The sequence below is a fragment of the Rhopalosiphum maidis genome, chromosome 4 (assembly GCF_003676215.2).
Source record: "Rhopalosiphum maidis isolate BTI-1 chromosome 4, ASM367621v3, whole genome shotgun sequence".
Taxonomy (NCBI): Eukaryota; Metazoa; Arthropoda; class Insecta; order Hemiptera; family Aphididae; genus Rhopalosiphum; species Rhopalosiphum maidis.
Window position 1 is genome coordinate 37,019,208 of NC_040880.1, and position 27,305 is coordinate 37,046,512.

Genomic DNA, 27,305 nt, shown 5'->3' on the forward strand with positions numbered 1-27,305 from the left:
AAGAATATTTGACCGCGCCATTGAACGGAATATACTTAAACCATATAGCGACAGTGGCGTAATTATGGAGTAGGTGATAGGGAAAAAAAATATATATATATTATTATCAGTCAATACAAATTAACTTATTATAAACTTTTAATATTTTGTTCGTAGTTTCGTGAAATTTATTTCAAGTTTACTTGATTAATCAATTATATTATTATAATTATATCATAACTTACAGGAAAAACTAGCTTAACATAATTTATAAATATATTTTTATTTTTTACTTACTTTCAATTTATTTAAAAACCACGATTAGCTAACTAAACTCCGTGTGTGTGTGTGTTGGGCGATTGTGGTTGGTTTTTCGATAATACTGCATCGGTATTATTTTTCAAAATTGTACGACCACCGCAATATCGGGTGCATTTATAATATTTAGTACTATCCCGTATTCGGTTTACTCGATGATGAATAAAGTTATTTATCACTTATAAATCGTGATATTATATTTCAGATGTTATTTTGAACTAATCTATTTGAATTTTAAATAAACAATTTTCAACACGGTAAAAACGGCTGGAACGAACTAAATGTCTAAATCCACCAATTTATACGTCTTATGGATTTGATGTGTGAAAAACAATTAAACGTTGAACTTATAGACAACATACTATAATATTACCGCTGTCATATCCATTATCGATAAAATTATTGTCACCTGCCGGCGAATCGGGAAAATTGAAATTATATCAATAAAACCGGTACAATTTTCGACAACCCGAGGCGTCGGAAAACTAGACTGTCGGCGAAATGAAAATGTTTTTAAAATATTTCTAAACTGAGATATTTTTTCGGTGAACTAGGACAAGATTTATGCTGTTTTTTATAGAGTTTAATCTATAAATAGTATAAAACTTGGAACTGGGACAGTTTTCGGCGAATTGAGATTCAGAAAAATAGGTATGGACCGAATCGACAATCGGTACCTAAATTCTGATAACAATTTGAAGCACTGTAATTCTATAATCTATTGTAAATAGGTAGGTATATGCACTTTTTCGCTATTCTTTTTACTCGAAATGTGAGCCATTTCTTTACATAGGAAATACATTAAACAGTACAAAAAAGAAGCTTTACCCATCTGACCCCTTCCCTCTCATGGCCTTCTTCCGCACCACCAATCATCACCATACAACGACCAGTGCAACAGTGGCGGTGTCGGCGGCAGCGGCAGCGGTTCGACGACCACGAATCGCGATGTCTACGCAACAGCGTTCGCCGTTCAGTATCGCAACGATGTCGGTCACGGGATGTATGTACGCGATACCGCTGCTGTTAGGGGCAATGGTCACATCCACGGCCGGACTTGCCGATTGGCAGCACGTCTCGTCGTCGTTCAGGCAACAGACGGACTACGGCCGCGTGTGCTACAGGACCGTCCAAAACCCGTACGTGTACTTCGGCACGAAGACTACTTACGGTGCGGTGGCCGGCAACGACTTACAGACTCCGCCAGGTGTGTGGGTATATAATATACGAAGTGTTTGGCTTATTAAGTATTTGCCGTTAAATACAATATCAACGATTGCCCAAAGACGATCACTTAACGTTATTCAGCTGATGGGCAAGTGGAGGAGAATGTTATTGTTTTAGAAAATATTCCACAGAAAGGAGAGATGGTTTTTAAATTTTTATTTTTTCAAAAGTTTCTTCTTTTTATTAATTGTATATATTTTAAAATTATTACAGTTGAAATCGTTATGGTTGTAGTAACAAAATGTTAATGTTATAACTTATAATACTTATATTACATTAAGTTATACGTTATCTTACCGCGACTGTAATGCATAAACTATTAAATTTATATTAATTACATGAATACCTATGCTTATGTTATGTTAATAACGCAATAAGAAAATTAAACGGTACAAGTTTTCTCGTAGTCCAATTTAAAATGTATTAATTTATATTCAATTTTTCTTTTTTGTTAATTTAAATTAAAACTATATAATTTTTTCTCAAAAAAAGGGAGGCGTAACGTTTATCTAGATATTTTTATTATTTCTACCACTCCATACTAGAATTAACAGTGACAGTAGGTAGCAGTAATTATTTTTGAGATCGAATGTTCCATAGAATAAATCATTATTTAGATATTTTACTTATAATATGGGAGTATAACATAATATGAGGAATATTATGTTTGAATTGAAAAACTTTATAGTTTATAAAATAAAAAAATAAAAAAGTAATTATTCATATTTTTAGTATTTATATAACCACTTATTATGCTATAATTAATACGGCAAAACAACGTTTGCCGGGTCAGCTATTATTAATATAATGTAAAAAAAATTTCAGTTTTCATCTGAGGTGACTTTTGCCCGGGTAACTTCAGGTAGTAACAGCTAGTAGTTTAATACTTTTACATATTCTATTTCTGTCACGAAAATTCTAAGTACTTACTATAGTTATTATAGGTACATAGACACATCACATATATTATGAAAATGAAAGTGCATATTATCATTAATGAAGAGCGGAACGAGGAATGTTTATTGGTTTAATAATAATGCATGTTTTTCTCACATCTTTGTTTTTGAGTAGTAAAATGCTTCAACTTTATATGTTGTTTCCGATAGTAATAAATCATGTATTAAATAGTATTGTGTTAGATAAACATTATATTATTATTTACCAGCTATAGAGAATTAAAAGAAATAAACATCAATTTAAAATTGTTTGAATAAATGTAATTATTGTTTTTTTTTAAATGAAAAAATACAAAAATCTTGTCAAATTGAAACTGATGATGTCTCACATCATTTGATTTGGAATTTTATCAATGAAATCTTGAAAATAATATTTTATAATTATTTTATAAGATCTCAAAATATAAATTATCTAGCTATTAAAAAAAATAACTAAAATTAATACTTGTATACTGTATTCAATTCCAAAATTGTTACTTCTTCTGAATTTAAATCACATGTACTTTACTATTTTATCAAATTAAAGTTTTCGTAATAATTATCTGTTATAGTATAGAATATTATTTATAATAATAATATGACTAATATTTTTCGTTTAATGTATTCATGTTCCATTACTTTCTACTATTTAGTACCTACCCATGTTTTCCTAAGAAATTCACTAGAACAATTAGTTATTGTTGGCAAAAAAAATATATGTACTCGTATATGTGTTGACTCTATACACTATAGGTACACTGCACCTTTATGAAAGACTGATAATTAGTTAGGTATGTATTGGAAATATAATGAAAAGCATGTTTCCCAATTTGTATTCAAACCAAACATTAGGCATTAACAGCATAAATTCATCACTCATAAATTATTACTATTTTCTATTTATCTGTCTTTCTGATAAACAATGACTAAGCACATAAATCCATAAATAATGTGTTTCGATTGTATGGTTGTATACAGCAAACAGTATGATTTTATGAAACTTTACTGGCGTCACGTATATTTGCATATATTTCTGGCCAAAGAGTCCTCGACCCTCGTATAAATATCATAATTTATGATCACCACCTGTAACACGTGTAACATACAGTAGTTCAGTATACAGTATCTTTCTAGTCTCTGCTTATTTTGTGTTACAATATAACTTAAGGGTGGATTTATTTCGAAGTTAGTATATCAAAATTTAGGTTAATATAATATTTAAAATTGTGTTTCATAATTTAGTTTTTTAAAAACACTTAAAAAATTATTTTATTTTATTACGTTTGGTGATTGTTTTGCTACCATATTTATCAAACATTTGATTTTTGAACTGAATGATTACTATCAACATTTTACGAGATAGTATTCAATATAATTGTCACCATTCACTTAAAGTTGGTAGTTCTACTCAATAAAGCTAATGTCTTTATAAAATTAAAAGATAAATCATTTAAAAAAATTACAACTAATGCGATTAGATATTCATCAGAAAAGACACCCAAAAGTATTGTTAATAGGTATATTATTTTATGGCTGTCATAAATATGATTACAGACTGTCGACCATTACAAGTATGGCTGGTATCCAGGCACGGTACGCGTTATCCGTCGAAAAAAAAGATTGAGGAACTTAAGAAGTTAAACGAACTTAAGACAATGATAACAGCCGAATCGACAATGTGTCCAGAGGATATCGTTGCCATCAAGAACTGGAATACCAATTTGACCAAAGACGACCATTACATGCTACAGAGACAGGGTGTAGAGGAACTCAAGTCACTGGCCGTACGGCTCAAAAGACAATTTCCACAGATATTCAACAACCCGTTCACCGAAGCCAACTTCAAAGTACGTACTACAATCCATAAAAATAATATATTTAATTTAACGTATATAATATGCATTCACTCTCCGTAAATTAAGAAATCTTCTAACGTCAAAAATCTAAATTGTAAATAAGTTTTAAAATCCTAATTTATTTATTAATAAATAATAAGATGTGACGTCCATTATGTATAATATTCAACTCTAAGGTACGAACAAAAAGTCAAGTATAATTATATAAATATACTTAGGTACTTTAATTTTTCCAATCAATAAATATATCTAAGCAAGGTGACCAACTAAATTAATTGTAGAAAAAAAATTATACCTAAATGAGTGATGGTTTTGAAGTGTTGTCACTGGACTCGTTATAATAAGCATTCGTGTCTCCCTTTTATTCTAACAAACGCTTTTATTACTCATTGCAATATTAAAGCACTATATGTATATAAATTATAATAATATTCTCTTAAAGTAAAAAAAGTTAGTTTATATATGATATTTAAATACCTATGTACAATACAATATGCCAATATAGTTTAGTTTCCTCTTATTGCAAAGTTTATATTACCTATTTAATACTATCCTAATTCCTAAATCTATACTAATATCAGTATAGGTAGTATCCAATGGTCTTAAACATAAATATTATTCTCCGTATTTTCAATATATATTAATATAGAGGTATATAAATGTATAATATAGTGCACTCTAACTTTCATAATTAATTAAATATGTATGTGAGATAACATGGTGTTGGGCTCTGTAAAACTGTATTAATTTCTTTTTAAATTCATAGAATTTTAATCACAACTCAGCCCATTTAATAGTTAATTATTTTATAAAATATGTAAAGTAAACTGTTATTTTTTAAGTAAGTATTTGTAAATACTTTAACAATTATGGTGCGAAATAAATACGTCAAAATATTAAAATAGGTTGTAAATCTGTAATCATAAGTATTAAAACATATACCTTATAAAAATAAAAAATTAATAATAATAGGGGTACCTAAATACTTGAATAAAATAAATATAATAAGTAAGAATAAAAAAAAAAAATCATGGTAGGTTTGATTACGCTGTTATTATATATTCCGTATATTATTGTTTTTGAATATGGGCCACGGTGTTCAGAATTTACTTATTATTTACAGTATTTAAAATTAAATAATATTCTTTGGGTAAAACATATTCATTGATTATTAATAACCATACCTAATCACACGTTGAAGACAGGCGCGTAGCAGGGAGGAGGGGGTGTTACAGGTGTAGAAACACCCCCCCCCCTCAGCCGTGGTATACTCATAGATTTACTTTTTTTTTTTTTTGATTGATAATAATAATGTGTATAATTTAAAATTTTATTAATTAATTTTGAATAACACCACAATTTGAAGTAATTGAGTATTTTCAACTGTTTGATAAGTTGTGGTAATGAGTTAACCACGCAGTTTACACAGAGTACACTAATAATTTAATAGATACCCTCACTCTGTATGCTTATATTTATATAATGTATTTTAATTACATATAATGTAAATCAACACGAACCCTATGTGTAGGTATAGTGATTCAATTAAAGTGTTTTACTCTGATACGTACCTAATATGTAAACAATTATAGATGTCAGTATATCACATTTTCACAATGAGAGAGCATTACAGTTTTACGTTAAATTAATTATCATATAATAACATATAAAAATAGTTCGATTGGATTTATTTTTACAGTTTCTGACTTCACATAAACAACGCGCCAAGGACAGCGCTACCGTCTTTTATCAAACAGTTTTCAACCAAAACCCTGAAAATGAATTACCGATCGTCCAAACATCCGATGAGAGATTCTACGTAAGTATTGAAAACACCCGATAATAATTATAAAACTTTACTGTTTATTAATATTAGTACTACCGCACTTACTAGTAATACGGTACAACATAAGGGGCTAGTAATTAGTTTAAAGCAGTGGTTTCCATCATAACACATTATTGTTAGTTATCATAAATCGTGGCACATTTTAGATAAATATTGTCTATCTATTTGCTAAAACAATTACTTTAAAACTTATTCAAAAAAATATGTTTATTGTTTATACATTACAACACACCCTTTGGGAAACACTGGTGTCTGGTATAGAGAATATGGATTAGTATACCTAATACAGAATAAGCTGTAGCGTACGCGTGACTAAAACAGTTTTTTGGGCCTGTATTTACCTCAACCAAAATAGATGGTTGGTTATGGAGTTGTCGGAAGCATACGAATGTAACACTGTAGATTAGTTAGTGAGAGATAATTTAACTAACATCGAAGTTTCTTTATGTTTGAATTTTATGCAGTATTTGCAATCTGAATGAGAGCGCAACAGCCGCAACAGAATATTAAAACAAGCAATAGAAAATAATATATTTGTAACATAAAATATGTTATTTTAAATGATACATGGTACAGTTATATAATAGTATTATTAATATTATTTTAATATTATATTATTGATGATATAAAATATGGATTTTAGTGGCGTAATATGATTTATTAATATCATTAAATTTGTAAGCGCGTATAAGTTCACCAATAATATTTTCAAATATTTATAAGCCAATATTTTTAGCCGATTTTTTTAGTAAGAGGGCATCTTCACTCAGCTCTGAGCCCTCCCTCTCCTAAAGCTGTTTGAATATCTCTAAAGCTTTAATATTTTTCGAATAATTTTCAAATCATTTTAAAGGAGCTGTTAGAATTTTGAAATTCTTATTAAGTTTATAAACAAAAAAGTCCTTCAATCATTATACGACCACGTATCGTCATAATTTATACTTCTGTATAATTTCCAAATCATTATACCTGGTTATTATACCCCACGCCTTTAACCTCTTAACTCAGTGACTCTTCACACTCAAAAGGTACACCACTGCTGTCGTTATTCTTACAGACTTATAATAAACGTTCATGTCATGTAATGATAGTAAGTAAGTGATGGCCAGTGTATATCCACTCGTGTTTTATTATAATATGTATGGAATATAGATACAAATATTTATTATTTCATTAACTTGAACTTGACTTCAACGGTGTGTAGCCGTGTAGTGTATGTCGAATATAATTCTAAATTATTAATGGTTAACAATTTAAAAATTTTGACGTAGAAATGGCTATTATATCATTTATATCTAATTATAATATTTAGTTTCGGCACGCAACAGTGCCGCTAATAACGATGCATTATAGATAGGTATATTAAATAATAATATTGTGTTAATAGCTGTACAAGTGCAAGCAGGGTGAAGACGATGACGACGACACAAAGGGACAAGGGGAAGTGAAAAAGTTCGAGGACGGCCCACTCGTGCGGTCCGTTGTGTCCAGGGTATCTATGGCGATGGGCCTTAAACAAAACCTCAGTTATGGTGAGTTTGTCCACGAGAAGTCAATATAATTATTCACGTATGTGAAAATAATAATAAGGCATTACGCTTTTTTTAATATTTTTTTTACGATTATTATTACTACATTCGGCTGAAAACTGAGTGAAAACCCGTCCAACCTTATAAGTATATTTCAAAAAATGTATCTATGCTCTATGCATAAGTATATAACTTTTTAGGTACCTATAATAATACCGATATCCATTAAACCTATTATCTATAGCTTTTGCGTTGTCTTTTATTCGTTGTTAATGACGACAACAAATAATAATAATAATAATAATAATTACTATTATAAATAGTTAATTATTGGATTAATAATATTATGTAGTAGGTACGTATTGTATTTTAAAAATTGTATACTTGTACATGTACACAACTGACGATATTTATACTTATAAAAGGGCTACTGACCCCAATGCAGCGTTTTCGTAAATCGTTCAACAGTGTGTTATATTTATAATGTGTATATGAAATTCGATTTCCATCTCTACCAGCACATTATTGAAAATATGTATATAATATAATAATATGATATCACGTGTTTCCGTTTTTTAGTTATAGGTACCTAACCTACCTACTGTTACTGTACTCGCCACCCACTAGCCATCGAATAATCACCGTAATTATCTATATTTCCGCAACCCGAGGTCATTGGATTAATTAAACGAATATAACTAAACAGATTCGTTCCATTAATTATTTGATTAACAATAACAGTTTTAATATACTAACCTCCTTCCCCGGACATGCAAATCCATACAAGCGCAGTATTGTTTTTAATAACCGTTTATTAAGTGTAGGTACCTATATTCTACTCGATTTGTCATTTGTCATCATATATATATAATACGTACAATGTATAATAAGAAACAACGCACACTAGTTCAAAGAAACGTTTTTCAATTAGTTTAATCTAACTTGATCGTTCATTACATTAATAGCGACTCGCTGACTTGTCAAAATCATGCAGCTGTAAAACACATAAAACACATTAATCATATAAACAGTCGATTCAAACTTCAAAAGAAAGGGCCCATAATCCGTAAACATTAAAAAAAACCCGATAAAATAATTACTTAGGTTTAAAGAAATATTTACATTTCTAATAAATACATTGAGTTAAATTATAATTACATTTTATGAAAATTAATTAAGAATTAATTGAATATCTACTTGCCTACAAGATTTCCAATCAAAATTGTAACTAAGTTTTAATTTAAATGATATATTCATACTGAAAAATAACTTTTATAGAACAGTATTCAAAGATAAATAAAAAATATATAAATATTATTCGATTCTAAGATTGTAAAGCTTCTCTCTACTTTTTGTTCTTGCATGCTATACATTATCTGTGATTTATATTATTTACAAACATAAACAATAATATATGCATTAAAAATAAATACATACATACAAATATTATGTTCAATATTCAAGTAGATACGTGTTAGATAAGCAATTGTAATTATTAACTATTACTTTTAGTTATAGGTATTACTATATTATTAACAAGGAAAATGCATCATGCACACATAACATATCATCTAAAATTATTATATCGAATTATTTTCCTTACCGTTTTTAATAGTTATAAAAACAATTAAATTAAAGGATATATATACATTTAAGATATTGAATTTATTACTCAAGTGTGTAAATAAAAAATATAGGTAAGAAGATACAATAAAAAAATCTGTCCGAAAACCAATTGTAGTTTATAGCAGTTATTGTCCATCGAGATCGTCTCTCCAAAACGCTAAAACCTCTTGGAAACTAAAATCTATTTTTTTTTTTTGTACATTTTTAACTAATACAGATTTATTATAGTAGTTTGGCCAGTACAATATCAGGTACATTAACAAATACCTGTCTATAATGGGTCAACTGCTGACAACGCGTATTAAAGACAAAAGTACTATTGTTTGTGTATTTTGTAGGGCGTTGAACCTTTCAATAGCTATAGAAAGGGACAAGTGTTAACTGTTAGGAACTAAAATATATAGCACTCTATGATTTGTGTATAAAATGGTATGATGATTGATGCGATTTATAGTAGTATGCAAAAAAGAAGAACAGCTTTAACATATACCATATTGTTCTTAAAACTAATTAATATTTCCATTGTTAAGGATTAAAATACAAACAATATTAAATACCAATAATCGTATTTTACTTTGTTACCCAATTCTATAAATGATTACAATAACACGATTCCAATAATGATACAATGTTGCCATAAGCGCAATTTAGGGTGACACGACATGAGTTACAAATAAAATCATTGTTTTTCGGCATAATAAATATTAATAATTATTTAAAACATGGTGTCACAGAATGTATGACATATTTTAGGATTTAGCCCTTCTAGACCTAAACGATTAAAGAAAAGAGCCCTATTATTTAAATAATTATTTTGTAACTAATACCAGTAGTTACCAGTAGTACCAGTGCAGAGACTAAACAAATTTCAACTTTTGATAATGGCATTTAAAATTTAAAAATATTTGGAAGGTTGAATATTTTAACATCTTGGATGCTATAATAATAAATATGAAAAAATGATTTTCACCTGAAAGTTTACAAATGGCAAAAGCTATTGACAGTTTCACAAAACTGAACTTTGATGAAAGTTTATTTTTCGTAGACAATTACAGGGTAACAATTAGAATATTTAAAATATATAATAATATAGTATATTATTATAAAAAAAATATTATTTTATTTTTCCTTTTTGTAATAACTCTGTAATGTTGATGTTGTAACGATGAAATCGGAAATTTTAGTAGCAAAGAACTGTATTATTCGCGAGTTGGAAGGTTTGAAGAAACTATTATTAGATAAATCTGTCTATTCCAATGTATACTCACTTTTACAAGTGGCGTTATATATTCCTGTCAGTTCGGCTACATGCTGAAGGTCATTCTCGGGAATGAGGAGAATGGCTTAGAACTTCTATGCACAAAGAAAAATTTACAATTATATCTTTAATACACGTAGACAGAGACATTGCAAATTTATACAGAAAATATTTTAAGCGAATATTCTAAAAAAGACCGTAGATTCTTTTTAATAATAAAATTCAATATTAATATTCAAATGTTTTAATTTTTGTTTTAATTATTGTTTAAAACATTTGATAGTGTATTTTATTGTGTTTTTAGATATGTGTATGGAGTGAGAACTCCTGTACCTTTCATTTGGAAAGGTGTAAGTAAATAAATTAATAATAATCGTAGTGTCAATGAAACATCCAGTAAGATTTTGAAAGATATGACGAAGGGGGGTGTGCGGTCAAAGCCCCCCCACGAGTGTATTTGACATACATTTGTCCAGCCACCTCTCAAGTAAAATATTGAAATTATGCCTATGAACGTTGCCTTAACATACGTTTGGTTTTCTTTCATTGTTATAATATGTATTATCAAAACTAATCAATTATATACGTAAACCGATCATTTTTATCAAAAAGAACTTTTAAGTTATAATAGTAACAAATTATAGAAGCATGTCACTAAATAAACATATTTCATTTGTAAATGTTAGGATTAGAGAAAATGTTGATACATCAATCATTCTATACTACCTACAGTAAAATATTGTGTATTCTAATTTATAATAAATATTTATTGGAGCTTACACTTGAATCTATAATTTTGAACGGAGAAAATGTACTGTGTCGACTTTAATTAATGGAAATTTGGTTTTCTATACTGAAAAATGAATAGATTTATTCTATTAGAAAAAAGTATTTCAATTCGTCAAGTATATATACAAGTATATATTTTATTTTGCTATTTTTTAGAAAATGTTTCACTAATGTTGGAATCTTGCAAGTATGAAAAAGCTTGGTATATACAATCGCGACCAGCATGGTGTGCCGTATTCACGCAGTACGATTTAGAAGTACGTATAATGTAAAATTATGTAGTATAACTGTGTAAGTGTAATCTGTTTAATATAGTTATACTAGTGTATGCACAATGCATTGGGTAGTGGTCTACACGATCTATTTTATGATTTACTATTTAGCATGTGACCTATTTGTATTATTTAATTTAAATTCGCTGTGTCACTGATAGGCACTATTAAGTACTTATTCATATTTTTAAATACAATGCACCCTTCATATCTGCATAGAATTAGAAAAATATGGTTTTTTTGTTTGATTAATTGCGGGTATTGATCTCCACTATTCTATGTTTTCCGTGAAATAATTGAGAGGTTCGGTTATTTTTATATTTACCTATTATTTTTTACTATTATATCTACGTGTTTTTGCATATTTATGTTGTTCAGTCAAAAAATAGCTAAGTTTTTATGACTATTATTTCTATTACACACGAATGATCACCAATCATACATATATTATAACATTTATAACCAATCTGCATATAAATTTAAGACGGCGCTTTATATAGGCAATCTAGGTCCATCATATTATATTATACAATAATCGCTCACTAATCAATTATCAGTTTATAAATCATTAGTCATTTACTCTTCACAAATTGTATTATTGTAATTTGTAAATGCTCTAGAATCTTGGGTGTTAAAATTGTTAATTATCATTTATTTAATTAATAATTTATACTGAATTTAAATGAATTTCTGCTAATTGTCTTTACAAGCAGTGCTTCATTCATTCCAGTACTCTACAATATTACATTATAGAATAAGATCAATATTATAATACCACCTGCCACCATTACCAATGATATTAATATTTTTTACAATGTTTGTTGTTTTTTAGATCCTTGAATACATAGAAGATCTCAAATATTACTATGACAATGGATACGGAAATCCCATTGGAGAGAGCATGGGGTGCCCTATTGTGAAGGACTTAATAGATAATTTCAAGTATGAACACAGCTCAGATCTAAATTTGATAACAGATTAGGTTAGGATATGTTCCTATTTATCTTAATGCCAAAACATTATTAAAATTAAAAACTGTTAAGAAAAAATGTATGTAATATATAACAAAATATATAATTAAGTCTATATTCAATAATCTGTTCTAAAAGAGAATATACCAGTTCTGCACACTTTTTTGCTCTTCTATCAGTCACTCTACATAATATACTGTTATGTGGGATATAAACGCCGCCAGACAGAAACTGGTTGCCACCAGGTGTATTCTCTTTTAGAACGTAGTATAGTCAATATAACTAATTGTTAATTAATCAAAAAATCAGTAAGCTTTGATACATAAAAAATAGGAAAGGATTAAAGTAAGTATACAATAAAGTATAATAATAAAATATAACACTTTATTACTATTTTATATAAGTAACTTCATAAAGCTATCACCAATGAAGAACTCTCTTTTTGTCTACTCCTATTAGTTATTAATTGCTTCTAGTTTTCTATATTGATACAAAATTATTTATAGTCTACTGTATGTTATTGACTATTTATTTATTTTGTTACATATTACATAACAATTTTTCCTAACCTAATTTTTAATTCTAATAATGTTTATGTATTGAAACAAGTAGCTTCATACTTATACCCTAACTTGTATAAATTATTGAATGCTAAATACAATACAACATTCACATTAGAAACAATAATATAATTACAGTATAGTTTGTTAATTTTATAGGAATCTTGCCCAAGGGAAACATGGACCATTAGGAATATTTTACTTTGGACACTCACCTAATGTTTTGAGCACAGTGGCCAGGTTGGGTATCGGAAAAGATAGTACTCCATTACTGAGTACAAACTTCGAACAGATGAAAACTAGAAAATGGAGAACATCATTCATAGACCCGTTTGCGTCAAACGTAATAGCAGTGTTTTACAAATGTAGGGATGGAAATAAAGCCATGATTTTCCTCAATGAACACGGTATACCAATGGGTAAAGATGACTGCCGATCATGTCCATGGGAACCAATCGAAGCACAATTCAATGCAATAACCTCTAATAACCAAACATGTAATTTAAATATGTGTAGAAACTCTGCAGCATTATCCTCAATAAATTTAGTTATAGTCATATTTACATATGTAATACATGTGCTATGTATTTAAAAATATTTTTACATTTAGCGCATCATACAAAATTGAACATAAATGTAATACTATCTTAATAATTAGTCTTTGTTTAAATTATCCAATGCAATTTGAATAGACCATATACTCAGAGGTCTCATGTAACCAACAGAACGATATGCATTTTTAGAATAAATAGCTTCTGGTGTCTGATATGCCATTCCTATATTATTATAAATAGTATTATAAATACCCTTTGCTGTGTTAAAACCTTCTTCACGCAAGCCCTAAGAACAAATATTGATCATTAACATAATAATATACTTCATTATATTTATAATACTAAAATTCACAATAGAAAACTAACATGAGAAATCATTAAAGATGACAAAGCATAAGTAACTCCTGTCCAAACTTCTTCACTTTGAATAGTATACATGTCTACATTTCCATCAGGCATCATACCATTCACAGCTCCCATTTTTCCACCATTGAATCCAAGCACATTCATCTTGTAAATTGTCTGGAGAGCTTTTTTGACTCTGTCAACTGGTAGCACCTAAAATAAAATCATTTAATTATTCATTTCAAAAATCACATATTTAACTGATACAGTTTGTATGATCCGGTACCTCTTCATTTACACCACAACATTTTAAATACCATTCCCCACATAATTGATCAGCCATAATTGATTTTGAATGATACTGACCAGATGAATCAAAATCGAAATATTCACCTGAAAATATATAAGTAGTAACATTCTAATTTTGTTCAGTATTAATAGGAAAAATGCTAAGTATATTTATAAGTATTTTAGTTTTAAAATATTTCATTTATATATCTGTGACAAACAAATAATATTCAGATTATTGAAGTATTGTACTAATAATTGTGACAAATAAATATTAACCATTTTTTAACTTAATATTATATTAAAGATACAACATCTATTTTTAATTTTTTATATAGAAAGTAGAAAATAGTAAAATGTTTATTTATTGTTATAATAAAATATTACAATTCAAAATAATATGCTTTAGTCATTGTTTTAACACTTATTTAATAAACATATCAATTTTGTAAATATTCATTTAGCCTAATATTACATTTAAATTAAATCATAAACTAATCTTTTTTTCTTTCTATTTTTAAATGAAGACCAAAAAGGCTCTATTTAATTTTAACATAATATATTATACACTTATCACCATTGTTTATTTAATAAATCATAAGCTACATTCCTTGTTTGAAAATGAAAATAACATAGGATTATGAATATGTATTTTGAATTGCATTAAAATAATTATGTTATATTATTAATGTATTCATCATATCGATTTTTTTCAAACCAGAGACTAATACATAGAACTCATCATGATTAGGTATACTGTATGGCAGTATATAATATATACATACAGTATATCTTTTAGGTCTCACATTGTATACATTAGAGTACATTTATCTGTGTATATGCCTTGTATACTTTACACATTAATTAATATTAATCATAAATTGCAAAATTATTTGACCACTATAAAATCCAATGCTTTAGCAATTAATAAAATAACAATTAAAACCAAATACCATTCCATAAAGCAGCATTGAATGATTCCTTAGCTTTATTTAATATAGATGAATATTTTTCACTGATATCTTCTTGTTTAAGAATTTTTGATATTTGAACAGTGCAATAAAGAGCAGCTAACCATAAACCTCCACAATATGCACTGAAAACATGAATATTATAAAATATCTAAAACTTAAAAATCAGAACATTTTGTATAGTTAATATTTTAAGAAACCAAAGATAGGAAATTCACAGTACTTATTCAATAATTCTATTTTGATTTTTGTTGTTATTTAAAAATAATCATAAATACTTGAGATTTTATAATACTTCTATGGTATTTTCTATAAAATATACAATATATTTTGACACTTTTTGTGCTGCTATTTATTGGTGTTTTAATTAATATTTTTGTTATTTTTTTTCCTTAATTAATATAGATAACTTTTTTTTCTTAGTCAAATGTAAACAATGGAATTTTCAAATTATTTAGTTTTATTTTAAGCTATTCATATTATTCTAAGGTATGTCAATATATTAACTTTTACTTAATTACAATACTGTGTGTTTTAATATTATAAATTATAATAATTATTATATAATATTATATATAATGTTATTTGCAAAAACTAGTTCAACATACACACACAGTATTACTAATAGTAAAATAAATTATAAAGTATCCTTAAATAATAAAGGCTGACACACAATTTCCACTCAGAACCATTTTAAGTATGCAATGATTTGTCATTATTGAATTCAACTTTCATACATCCATAATAGTGACCTAAACAATAACAAAGCATACTTGGAATCTACTCTATACCAAATCTTTATATTTAATAGTAATAAATTTTAAAAATTTTAAATTACTTTAGTAAACCTATTTTAAGAAATTATTATTTTAGCTTTTAAAATTTTTATGAATTCCCATTTATATTATTAATTTGTTACTTAAATTTAATTTAGTTTAAATCAAAAAATTCTCTCCATAAAAATGTCCAATCACACTTTTAGATAAGTGGGGTAGGTACGAATCTTTAACCCTAATCCCTGGCATTAAAAATGCTTTCACTAAGACAATAGTTTAATTTAGTTTCGAACTTGTCTTAAAGATAATATTCTTTTTTCAAATTACTTTTAATCAACCAAAATTACTATAAAATAATTACTACCTTATGCCAGTCATTATCCACGTATCAAAAGTTTGATCGGCTGTTCCAGAATTCTCAATCATTCCATCACCATTAGTATCCCAAGTCAATGATTTCTCCATCACATTTTTTATCTAAATATAAGTACATTATTATTTGAGAACATTTTTTTTCCTCTTATCAATAAAAATAAACTGTTTAAATAAATATTTAAAATTAATTACTTGAGGGTACATATCAGCTAAATATTTGATATCACCAAACATAATGTAATCTCTGTAGCATTGTAAAACAAACTTTAAATTAAGGTCACGCCATTCTGATACATCGTGAATTAAATAAGCATTCACTAAGTTAAAAGGGTCTTCCTCTAATTAAAAAAAAAACAAAACTATGATTAGTGTACTTAATTACCTTTTAATAAAAAATTATTAATTAATTAAAACACAAACACACCTGGATCACCAAGATCATGCGGTACACTATATTTATATTTTCGCAAGCCTTTAGTACCACAGGACAAGTTTTTTCTTGTAATATTCAATGAATTATCAATTGTATCTCTAAACATGTATTGTATACTTGCCTGGAGTTTAGGCCACAGTTTTGCTAATGTGAAAGATGCATAAAAATGTACATCATATGTATTGTACATTCGATATTCATGGCCTTCCAAGTACCCAAAATATCCATATTGATATCTTGGATCTGTAACATCTAACCGTTCAGAATCTTCTTTGAGAGGTAACAACCAAACAGTTCCGCCATCAGCTACATAATAAACTTCATTGAATATAGCACTTTTATACCAGTCAGGTAACAATCTAAAATCAAAATTACAGTGAACAAAATTGTTAATAAATAATTAAATACTCAATATAGATTACAGTACAATCTCAATAATCTGGCCAAATAATAGTCCAACACACACATAAAATCTAGTATTTATTTATGAGCGATTAATTAAGCTTATAATGTAACTTTAATAATGAACTCAAATTATTATACTGATTGTTATTTAAATTTGTATAATTTTATTAATTTTACATGTTGTATTTTATCTGTTGCAACTGTCAAATACAAATGAAAGATTATCTCAGAAGTTAAATAAAATTTTATGTCATTTTATAACAACTATTATTTTTCATCTCTTCCTGCCAAATGCAACACTAGAAAGTCGAATCCAAATTAAAATAGTGAGCAATAAATGATTGCATTGGCATTAATTGTCTATAATATATTCAATCTATAGTATCATAAACTATAGGTGAATAATATTTTTTCTCAGTTTAATATACTTTATCATAACACAAATTAAGTAAACATATAGGTAGTTCCGCAAGGATTTACCCATTTCAATATCCCCTGAAATAATGAATATATCATAATTATGTTTTTTTTAATATATTATGACACTACTTAATTATACATTTTTTACAAGGGTACAAGCATGCGAGCCACATGTTTGATAACAAGTGTATTACTACACTAATATAATATTTAATAATTCACAATTTTTCTTGAAACCAGAAAAATATTAAAAATCATAAGATTAATGAAAATGAAATGTTGAAATGTTAAAATTTTCAGAAAAATAAACTCTACAAAATGGCTATCTTCAATTTTGTTGAAAATAATTAAATAAAAAATTATTTTCTTAACTTTTTATCCAAAACATTTAATTAAATTAAAATATGAAATATTTGTAGTCCTTATTCTGTGAGCCTCATAAAAAAATAAAAATATGATATCTCCATTAATTCAAGAGATATCATGAGTAAATTCTCATAGAGAATCCTGTATAGTGTACTACTCCTTAATAGGCTTAATACCATTAACATTAATATTTTAAGTAATGAGTTTACTATTTAATATTATAAGTAATAATATTGTGTACTTTTTTTATTAAGTACTTATATCAATAATAAAAATAATCAAAATTTTAATTTTAAATCAACTGTGAGTAAATGTTATTGTCATAACATAGGGGGGCCTAAATTGCTTTCTACAATTTTGTCAGTAATATTTTTTTTTTAAATACAAAATATCTAAAACTTTATACTAAAATATTGATAATTTTTATTATGGTTATTTCGTTTAGTCATAAATTAAAATAATATTACTAATATAAGTATAAGCGTACTAATGTGGAATGTTTATTGTATATTATACAAACATTATATTTTGTCATAATATATATATATATATATTTTAAATTAGACGATATAACTAATTATATACAAGTTCAGCATAATATATTATTTTTCTGTATTTCTGTCCATGAACAACATTTGTCTTAGAGTATTATGATCAAGGCTCGGGACTTATAGCACTTAAAATTATTAAAAATGCACTTAAAAACATCATTATAAGCACTTAAATAAGCATTTAAAAAACTCAAATTTGAGCAAAAATATTATTCAAAAAAATTAAAACTTTTTTTTTTCATGATAAAGTAGGTACTAGATATAATTTGTAACTGTGCTAAAAATAATATAATAATTAAAGATTACAAAAAATATTGAAACAAAATGATTAGGAAAAGTTTCCAACTAGAAAATTAATAAAAAATAAATAAATCTTTATATTATAAAAAAATCAAACTTTATTTTCGAGATATTTTGCCTTATTATTTATAGATTTTCCGAGCAATTTTCTGAAAAAACTATAAAAAGTAGAAAACCTGGTCAAAAAAGCAAATATAATCTAAAAAACTGGATATAATAATCTTTCTAATAAATCTTTGAAAAAAGCAAATAAAAAGCACTTTCAAATTGCATAAATAAACGTGTTAAAACATGACATACACTTCCATAACACTCTGCTACATTTTAAGGCAATTCATAAAAATAAGCAAATGCTATAAGTCTCGAGCCCTGATTATGATATTATGGATTGTATGAAAAAGGCACCAGTTGGCATTTTGGCCTGGGGCGTCATTTAGCCTTGTGCCGGGCCTGAATATAATATTTAAGTATAAACCATTTACTTAATTGATAAAGAACATATAATATGTATGTTAACTTAATTAACAAATTATAAAATAATAAAGTTTTTATATTATGTACTTACGGATTATTTAAAATAGGATTTTGCCAATTTTCAATTTCTTGTTCCCAGTTTTTAAAGTTTTGCATTGAGTAATGCATTATTTTAGGACCAGCTGTTCCATTATTGTCAAAAAATTTTGTATAATACCTTAAGAAAATATGCTATGTTTTAAGTATTCTGAAATGTACAAGGTTCTCTAATACTCACTCTTTCAAAATCTATTTTTGAAAATATTTTTTTCTTACATAATTTCCAGTTGAAATAAAACAACATTTTTTTTTTTATATTTTATCATTATAATTTTTCAAATTTTTACTTCTTACATTTTCTGATGCAGAATATTATTTTTTATCCAATAAAATAAATAGATTAATTTTTATGCACTAGTTAGTACTGCATCAAACAAGTACACCTTCAGTAAATTGAAAATTGTTTACGTTCAACGATGGGAGCAGATAGCATAAAAAATTGAATAATGTTAAATTGTTATAAAGATTCAACTGATGCAATTGACATTTATTTTTTGATAAAACATTGGGTTCTTCTTATAGAAAGACAATTAATATTATAAAAATTTTAATTTAGTTTTAAAATAAATATGATTTTTAGTAACACAGTGATTTAAAGATTCCGCAAACTTGCATTAATTTATTTAGTAACTTTTTTTTTATTATTATTTTAATTTTAATAGCTTCCAAAATATGTAAAATAACTTATTTAACCTCATGAACAAGTTAGATGCAGTTATTAATAATATGACGAGAAGTAAGTAAATTTTGTAAGTAATTGAATAAGTTACAATATTTTTGGCAATTTTTTAATTATTAGTCTAAAAATTATAATGATTAAACCCCTCCTCCTAAAAAAATTATTGTACCGAGCATGGGATTACTTAACAAAATGTTGTTTACTAATCCGCTCACCTAAAATTTAAAAACTTATAAACTTATAACTCATAATCCCCTCAAAAATAACTTGTCCGAATTTCGATTTTTATGTATTGTAATACTCTAAAAAATATTCTACTTCAGAATATGAAATTAAAAATATATACTGTCATACAAAAAAATACAAACATTTAAAATTTTTAATAGATTTTGAAATAACAAGTTGTTTGGTAAAGAATCACCTAGTACAGTGGTTCTCAAACTTTTTTTTTACATACCACTTAGGTATATTATCAATCAGTTGCGTACCACTAATGAATAAAAAAGAACGATCTAAAATCCAAATTGTACAGTTTTATATTATATGCAATTATAACAGTTTTACAGTTATACATATTTTTAAATTAATAAGGCAGTAAGATACCACAACTACAGTATAATTATTTTTTATTAATTTGTTTTTTAAAATAAGATATTAATTAAATAATTGAATGGGTTAATTATCCAAAAACGGCACTCCACGTAACGCCATGTAGTCTTTCGTGTACCACATTTTGAGAACCACTGACCTAGTATATTATTATAATATTATCTCATTTACCTGAAATATTCTGTATTTGATTTAGGAAACTTAATTTTAGGCATATCTATAAATAATCCAAATTCATAAGTCACTGATCTGTTAGGGAGTAAACATTGTTTTAAACAAACTGCACTAGCAACTTCTTCATCTTTCACTAAAATAATATACATAATTTTAGTATTTATTTATTTATTCATTTAATGTCTATTCATGACATAGTGATAATTATATATGTATTACTCACTGTATATATTACTATGTCCTAATTGCATATCTCTCAATTCTCCAAATAAATTTAAACTTTTTGATATAGTCATACCATTACTTTTTGGATCAAAATTTAATTGACTAAAAGTTGCACCTTCCTTTCTCAAAAATGTTTATTAATTTCAAAATTAAATATTAAATACTAAAAAATTTAATTTTATTACTTTTATTAATCCTCCAATAACATAAGTACACTTCATTTCTTTAAAAAAATTGTGTATCAATGAACCAGCAACCTCAATACCATCTTTGTTTAAGTTAAACGGTTCACAGCTAGCTTGGTCTAAAGTATTAAAACAAAAAAATAAGTGATTTCAAAATGAGTATTAAGAATTATTTAACCAATAACTATTACTTATATAATTATATTACAGTAAAACAAAATAATCATAGGTAAGAACTATTTTCTATGATTTTCCGAATAATAGTTGTATGATCTCCAAATAATTTTCACTATTTACAATTCAGGAATATCTAAATATATAGGTGAAATAAAAGTATTATATACTCCAGAAACAGTTTAAATAAAAGCTTTATAATTTATAGAAGCTGTGAATTAAAAAAAATAACAAATCATTTTTTTTTTTTATTTATTACAAACCAATTAATAAGACTTTGATATTAGATATTTGATATTTATTTTCAAAATATAAAATATTGTATTCACCTGTATTATATGCTGAAATGCCGTTCCCACTTGCAAATGTAAACGTTAGGCTAACTGAATATTGTTTATTGCTATTATTTTCTACTGTCCATATAAAAACACCACCTGGGATACAACTATCCTATAATATTAGATTATACAAACTATTAAAATATAAAGTAAATATTTTTACATATCTAAATAAAATATAATGATATTTCATACTTTATAGTTATGTGGAATAATGGGTGAAATTTGCTTGCAAATTAGTTTGATATTTAATTCTGGAATCAAATACTCGGTCCATGATCTTGGATAAAGGCCGGTGTACTTGCATTGATTTGATGGAAAATCCCATTTCCAATTGTACAATGTTTTATTGTTACACCTAAAATGGAAAAGATTAAATGGTTAAGATTTAATTACATTTAAATTATACAGATTTTTTCTTACTTCAAACATGATAAAACATTATTGTATACAGTAATATTTTCACTATTTTGAATATTAACTATGAACTGATTTGCTTGAACAGTTTCATATTCATACATGCCAGGTACAACTTGATAGCGACAAAACTCTCCTTTAAAGCCACGGCCTATGGTTCCACCTCCAATACCACCCAAAGGTACACCTAAAAATAAAACATAAATTGTTATATTATTATCATACAAGTTTAAATAAAACTGTATGTTTAACAATAAAAACTAAAATTCTTACCATACATGTGCTTAGACTTAATTGGAAATAAAAAATCCATTATTGGTTTCTGGCCTTTTAAAAAACATAACAGCATATAAAATAAATACCTAGAAAAAATATTATAATAATATATTAGTAATAAAAAGAATAAATATGACCTATACAGTTAATAATATTACAGTCTTTAAAATTGAATCTTCGGTTACTTAAAATTTGTTTATGCAATAAAAAAGTATAGTCTACAACAATAAGCTGGCAAAATACAATATAATTTTGATTTGTTTTGATATAAATTATTTCAGTTTCCACATTCTCGATATTGATCAGTAATTAGTAATCATATTATTATTGATAACTTAGGTAATGATATCAAGATTCATGTAATTCATATAGCTGTATTGATAGTTTATTTAAAACAATATGATATAAATCCCTAATTCTAGTTATTTTAGATTCTGATAGCTATGACAAATGATTTAATTTTATGTTTTTTTTTTCTTGTCATCACTATGCCATAAATAATTAATTGTCAACTTTGAGGAAGAGAGTTTTTGAAGAAAAATTTGATCTTATTGGCTTTTTAAAGTATTGGTCTCAACCTTTTTTTGAAGACAGTTCAAATCTGAGATACGTTTTGGCATGATGGGCCAAGATTTTTAAATTTTTTAGTAAAAACTTTTTCTTTTTTACGGGTTTATTGTGGTCTATAGGCCAGTGTTTCCCAACTACTTTTACTCGCGAAACCTTTGCAGGAGCTTAAACATTTATTGGAACCCCCCCCCCCCATATAATTTTTGGAACTATTCTATGTTAGAATCATAATTCAAATCAAAAATATTATTAATTAATTTATATTTTCCCAAATTTCTCACGGAACCCTTGAAACTAGCTAACAAAGTTCTAAGGTTCCGCAGAACACCAGTTGGGAAACATTGCTATAGATCATTTCATCTTATAAACAAACCTCCATCCTTCTCTGTCCAACACTAGATTTCTCCAATTGGAACCATTTCCTATCTGTTCCACATCTAAAGGTCTTTTCCCTACAAGATTCTGTTTTATCACTGCACTAGCAGTAAATTTTAGTTCCTCCAAGCATGGCCATCTAACCTTGTTATTCTTTACAGAAAGAAAATTAATTTCCAAAATTAAATCTTATAATATCATAGTACCTGTTTACCTTTTTAAAATAAATTTTCTTATTACAAATAATAACAATTTTAGTTATTTTGTAGTAATTTAAAAAAATATTATTTGCGGGACTTTGACACTTTTAACTTAAAAACACAATTAAGCAACATATTCAAATTAATTTTAGTTTATTGCCTATTTATACCATGATCCATGCTTTATTCATGCTGTTAAACTGTAAAAAATAAGTAAAACATTTTTATAAAATCAATAAATTCATCGCTCCACTCAAAACCTATAATTTAAATATTAGTTACTAAATAATAGAGTTAAACCAGTAAACCCCTATCCATACTTGATTAATTCATTTAATTTTTTAAATTAGCATTATTAATTATTTCAATAACATTTTAGAAAATGTACCTACAATTTATATGATAATACATTAATTTTACTATGAAAGTCAATATACTTGTGACCGTCTTGTGTCTAAAATATAAATAATTAAGTACTCTTATGCCAAGTAGGTATCTATTTTGACTATAATTAGCTAAAAACTAATAGAAATAATTTCAAACTAAAACTATATTAACTATTTAGTAAAATTCCTACTAATTTAATTATTTAACGTTTCAAATAAATAGCAATAAACCTAATACATATACAAAATAAAAAATATGTATAAATAAATAAAGTAAGTAAAAATCTTGCCAAAAAATAAAATAAATACCAAAACTGTTTCATAAATAATTTAATTACTTTATGGTTAAGAGTACCTACTAAATAAATATATTGAGTATTTTTTTTAAAACAATTAATAATCAGTCCATTAGTAATGAGTAATAGTTGTATAAATATTGATAAATCTAGACTCTTAAGATTCATCTAATTTGTTTTATGAATACTTCATATTATAAAATACTATTTTTTATAAATACTATAAGGAACACAATTTTAAAAGGTGAAATAATAATAATCAATTTTTTTTAATTGTAAAAGAGATAAAATATCAAATATTCAAATACATAAAATTTTATTTTTATCTTTGAATATAAAAATAAAATGTCGATATAAAAAAATTAATTGATTAATAAGAATATTACTTTTTTTGTTAATTGATTCTTAATATAATTCTTAACTAATGATAAAATTACACTTTTAATAAACAAAAAAATAAATCATACTGCTATAGTAACTTTATTAATCTTATTTTTTATCCCCAGATTTTTTTTTAAGTTCAACTTACTTAATAATTTGAAATATTTCTTAATAGATATTATAATCTATCAATTTTAACATAGCTACAAATAATAAAAAATTTAGATATTTTATGTTCGTCTATAAAAACAACAGATAAAAAATAATCTTTAAATTTCCATTGCATGACTTGATTTATTCTGAGATTTGAGGAATCCTTGGATTGGACCGCTCAAAATATGGGCTGGTTATGAGTATTTGATTGTAATTTAATTTTTTTATGATAATGACAAATTAGTAAAAACATTGGTAAAAAATATTATTGAATCGAATTATTAAACCGTACAATCACTGTAGCTGCAATCATCAGAAATCCTAAAACTCAATCGACCTATCCAGAGCTGATCTGGGAACAGATGTAAGATCTGATCTGATCTGATCAGATTTATTTGATTAAGTCTAGATTGAAATATATAAAGACTTGAGTTAAGAGTAAAAAAAAAAATATATTTAAAATATAATAATAATCTATGTTTTTATGAAAAATATCAACATACTTATGTAATTATTGATTCTTAAAAAAAAAGATTAACTCTTTATCCGTTCAGATATTATTCTTGACTTATACTGTAATGAATACATTTTTTGTCAGTTTTAGGAGTGTAAATGATTATTCACCACTGCAACCGGTTAGTAAATAAGACACACCCATTAATCTTTATTCAAAAATTGTTTTGAGGACAAAAAAAAATAACATCACAAAGCCTAAGAGCTATTCTGTGCGTAGATTTTCTGATCTGACTTATGAAACACTCAAATGCTATTTTACCTAACGATCAGTGGTAGCAACTGCAAGATCTGCTTGACCCTCGGCATGTAAGACGGCGTTCTAGGGTCGGGGAACTGGTGATCAAAATCCACCTTCCAACCGTACTTGGGCACGCCACTTCTATCGTCGTCGAAATCGCCGTCAACCGATGACATGTTGTTGGTTCAGTGTAAGTGTGTAATGTATTACCGTGGACGAAGTATATGAACCGATGACTGTATTTTAACCAATGGCCATGGTGTAATTGATTTATTCGGCTTATTGTATAATTATTTTTTTTATCGCTGTTCTCTTTTAACGTAACAATTTTCAATATATTTTTTTTTATAGGTCTATGGTCGAGAGTCAGAGACCGCTCGATAATCGATATCAATTTTCAATAAGAATTATTGATAAGACTGAAGACTCTCAAGACTCCCGTCTCCCACCATTATACTATTATAGACCATGACGTAGACGTAACACGGACAATAATATAATTAGAACTTTAGAAGTGAATAAATGATATATGAAGTATTATTTTTTACACAGTTGTCGTTGAAAGTTTGAAACGTTATTGCACATTGGTCTTCCACCAGTACTTAATCAAGTCTCAAATATTAATGTATTACACTATTACTATTATATTCGTCTCTTGTAAGTTGAAAGTTGTAACACGACAACTCGCATGTTATTAGACATCACCACCCTTCATAAACATGTAACATAATGTCTATGGTCGTCGTGAACAACATGAACTATTAAATATTTTAGAAGCAACCAAATCGCGTGCATTGAAACTTAAAGGAGATACCCTTACAGGCCATACATTAAGAATATTCAAGGTATCTCATATGCACATAAACATATCTACATACTTATATTTAACTTGTTCATTATTAAAATAATCGAGATACACTAGCGGTGAAATAGGAATAATAGGATAAAAAAACTATAGGGGAAGAAGAGATAATACACTTTTATTCTATATATATATTAAGTTATTTATTTTTACACCAACTTAAAAACTCATTAGGTTTGTTCATTTTTAAAAACTTATGTTAACGCTATATAGTATGGTCTGAGTGTTGGGTGTGGATGGTGTCATTTTATGACTAGAAACAAATTGTAGGTATAACGGTAGGTATCTGCCATCTGGTACCATTATTGTAAAATATTAAGCAAAGGTGGGTAAGTTAATGAAAAACAAATATAGTTAAGGTAATATTAATGTTTAGGTTTAGCTATAAGTTAATTGTTAAAGTTGAAAATATTTTTAATAATAAAAGTGTAGCTTCAATTTTTAAAAATACCCAATTAAATATTTTGTTGAAAATGCATTTCTATACTATTAATTTATGTTTACAACATTCTAACAACAATGCTATAGGAAATTAAAAATAATGATTTATCTGTTTTTAACTATAGTTAGATGTAGATACCAATATATAAACATGAAAAATATTTTTATGTTATAAATACCTATTTGTTGATTAATGTATTGCATTCATTCTTAATTTTAAAAGTTGTATACATTTGTAGTACTGTCAAAATACCTGAAGGGGCAAAATAATACCTTTGCCTATAACA

At 26.5% G+C, this 27,305-nt stretch overlaps 2 protein-coding genes across 2 annotated transcripts; one reads left to right on the forward strand and one right to left on the reverse strand.

The window, feature by feature from the left end:
* The first annotated feature begins 1,225 nt into the window (after positions 1–1,225).
* On the forward strand, positions 1,226–13,788 carry LOC113560731 (multiple inositol polyphosphate phosphatase 1-like). Its single transcript, XM_026966783.1, has 7 exons — positions 1,226–1,504; positions 4,014–4,306; positions 6,015–6,134; positions 7,549–7,693; positions 11,520–11,620; positions 12,468–12,577; positions 13,326–13,788. The coding sequence occupies exons 1-7, from the start codon at positions 1,246–1,248 to the stop codon at positions 13,756–13,758; spliced, it is 1,461 nt and encodes a 486-aa protein (XP_026822584.1). The 5' UTR covers positions 1,226–1,245; the 3' UTR covers positions 13,759–13,788.
* Positions 13,726–25,891, reverse strand: LOC113560730 (non-lysosomal glucosylceramidase). The gene is made up of 16 exons (XM_026966782.1): positions 25,737–25,891; positions 22,598–22,686; positions 22,331–22,511; positions 22,103–22,265; positions 21,899–22,019; positions 21,396–21,514; positions 21,209–21,329; positions 20,983–21,118; positions 19,516–19,641; positions 16,900–17,267; positions 16,668–16,813; positions 16,465–16,577; positions 15,307–15,449; positions 14,352–14,458; positions 14,087–14,278; positions 13,726–14,006 (listed from the first exon to the last, which is right to left on the reverse strand). Exons 1-16 carry the CDS (start codon positions 25,889–25,891, stop codon positions 13,821–13,823), a joined length of 2,466 nt encoding a protein of 821 aa, XP_026822583.1. The 3' UTR covers positions 13,726–13,820.
* Between the last annotated feature and the right edge of the window lie 1,414 nt (positions 25,892–27,305).

Coding starts and splice junctions, on each gene's coding strand:
- LOC113560730 (XM_026966782.1), bottom strand. CDS start 25,891: ATGTCATCGGTTGACGGCGATTTCGACGACGATAGAAGTGGCGTGCCC. Junction 21,515..21,898: donor CATTTCAGCATATAATACAG/GTGAATACAATA, acceptor TTAATACTTTAG/ACCAAGCTAGCTGTGAACCG. Junction 14,279..14,351: donor GTTGTGGTGTAAATGAAGAG/GTACCGGATCAT, acceptor ATTTTATTTTAG/GTGCTACCAGTTGACAGAGT.
- LOC113560731 (XM_026966783.1), top strand. CDS start 1,246: ATGTCTACGCAACAGCGTTCGCCGTTCAGTATCGCAACGATGTCGGTC. Junction 7,694..11,519: donor TAAACAAAACCTCAGTTATG/GTGAGTTTGTCC, acceptor GCTATTTTTTAG/AAAATGTTTCACTAATGTTG. Junction 11,621..12,467: donor TCACGCAGTACGATTTAGAA/GTACGTATAATG, acceptor GTTGTTTTTTAG/ATCCTTGAATACATAGAAGA.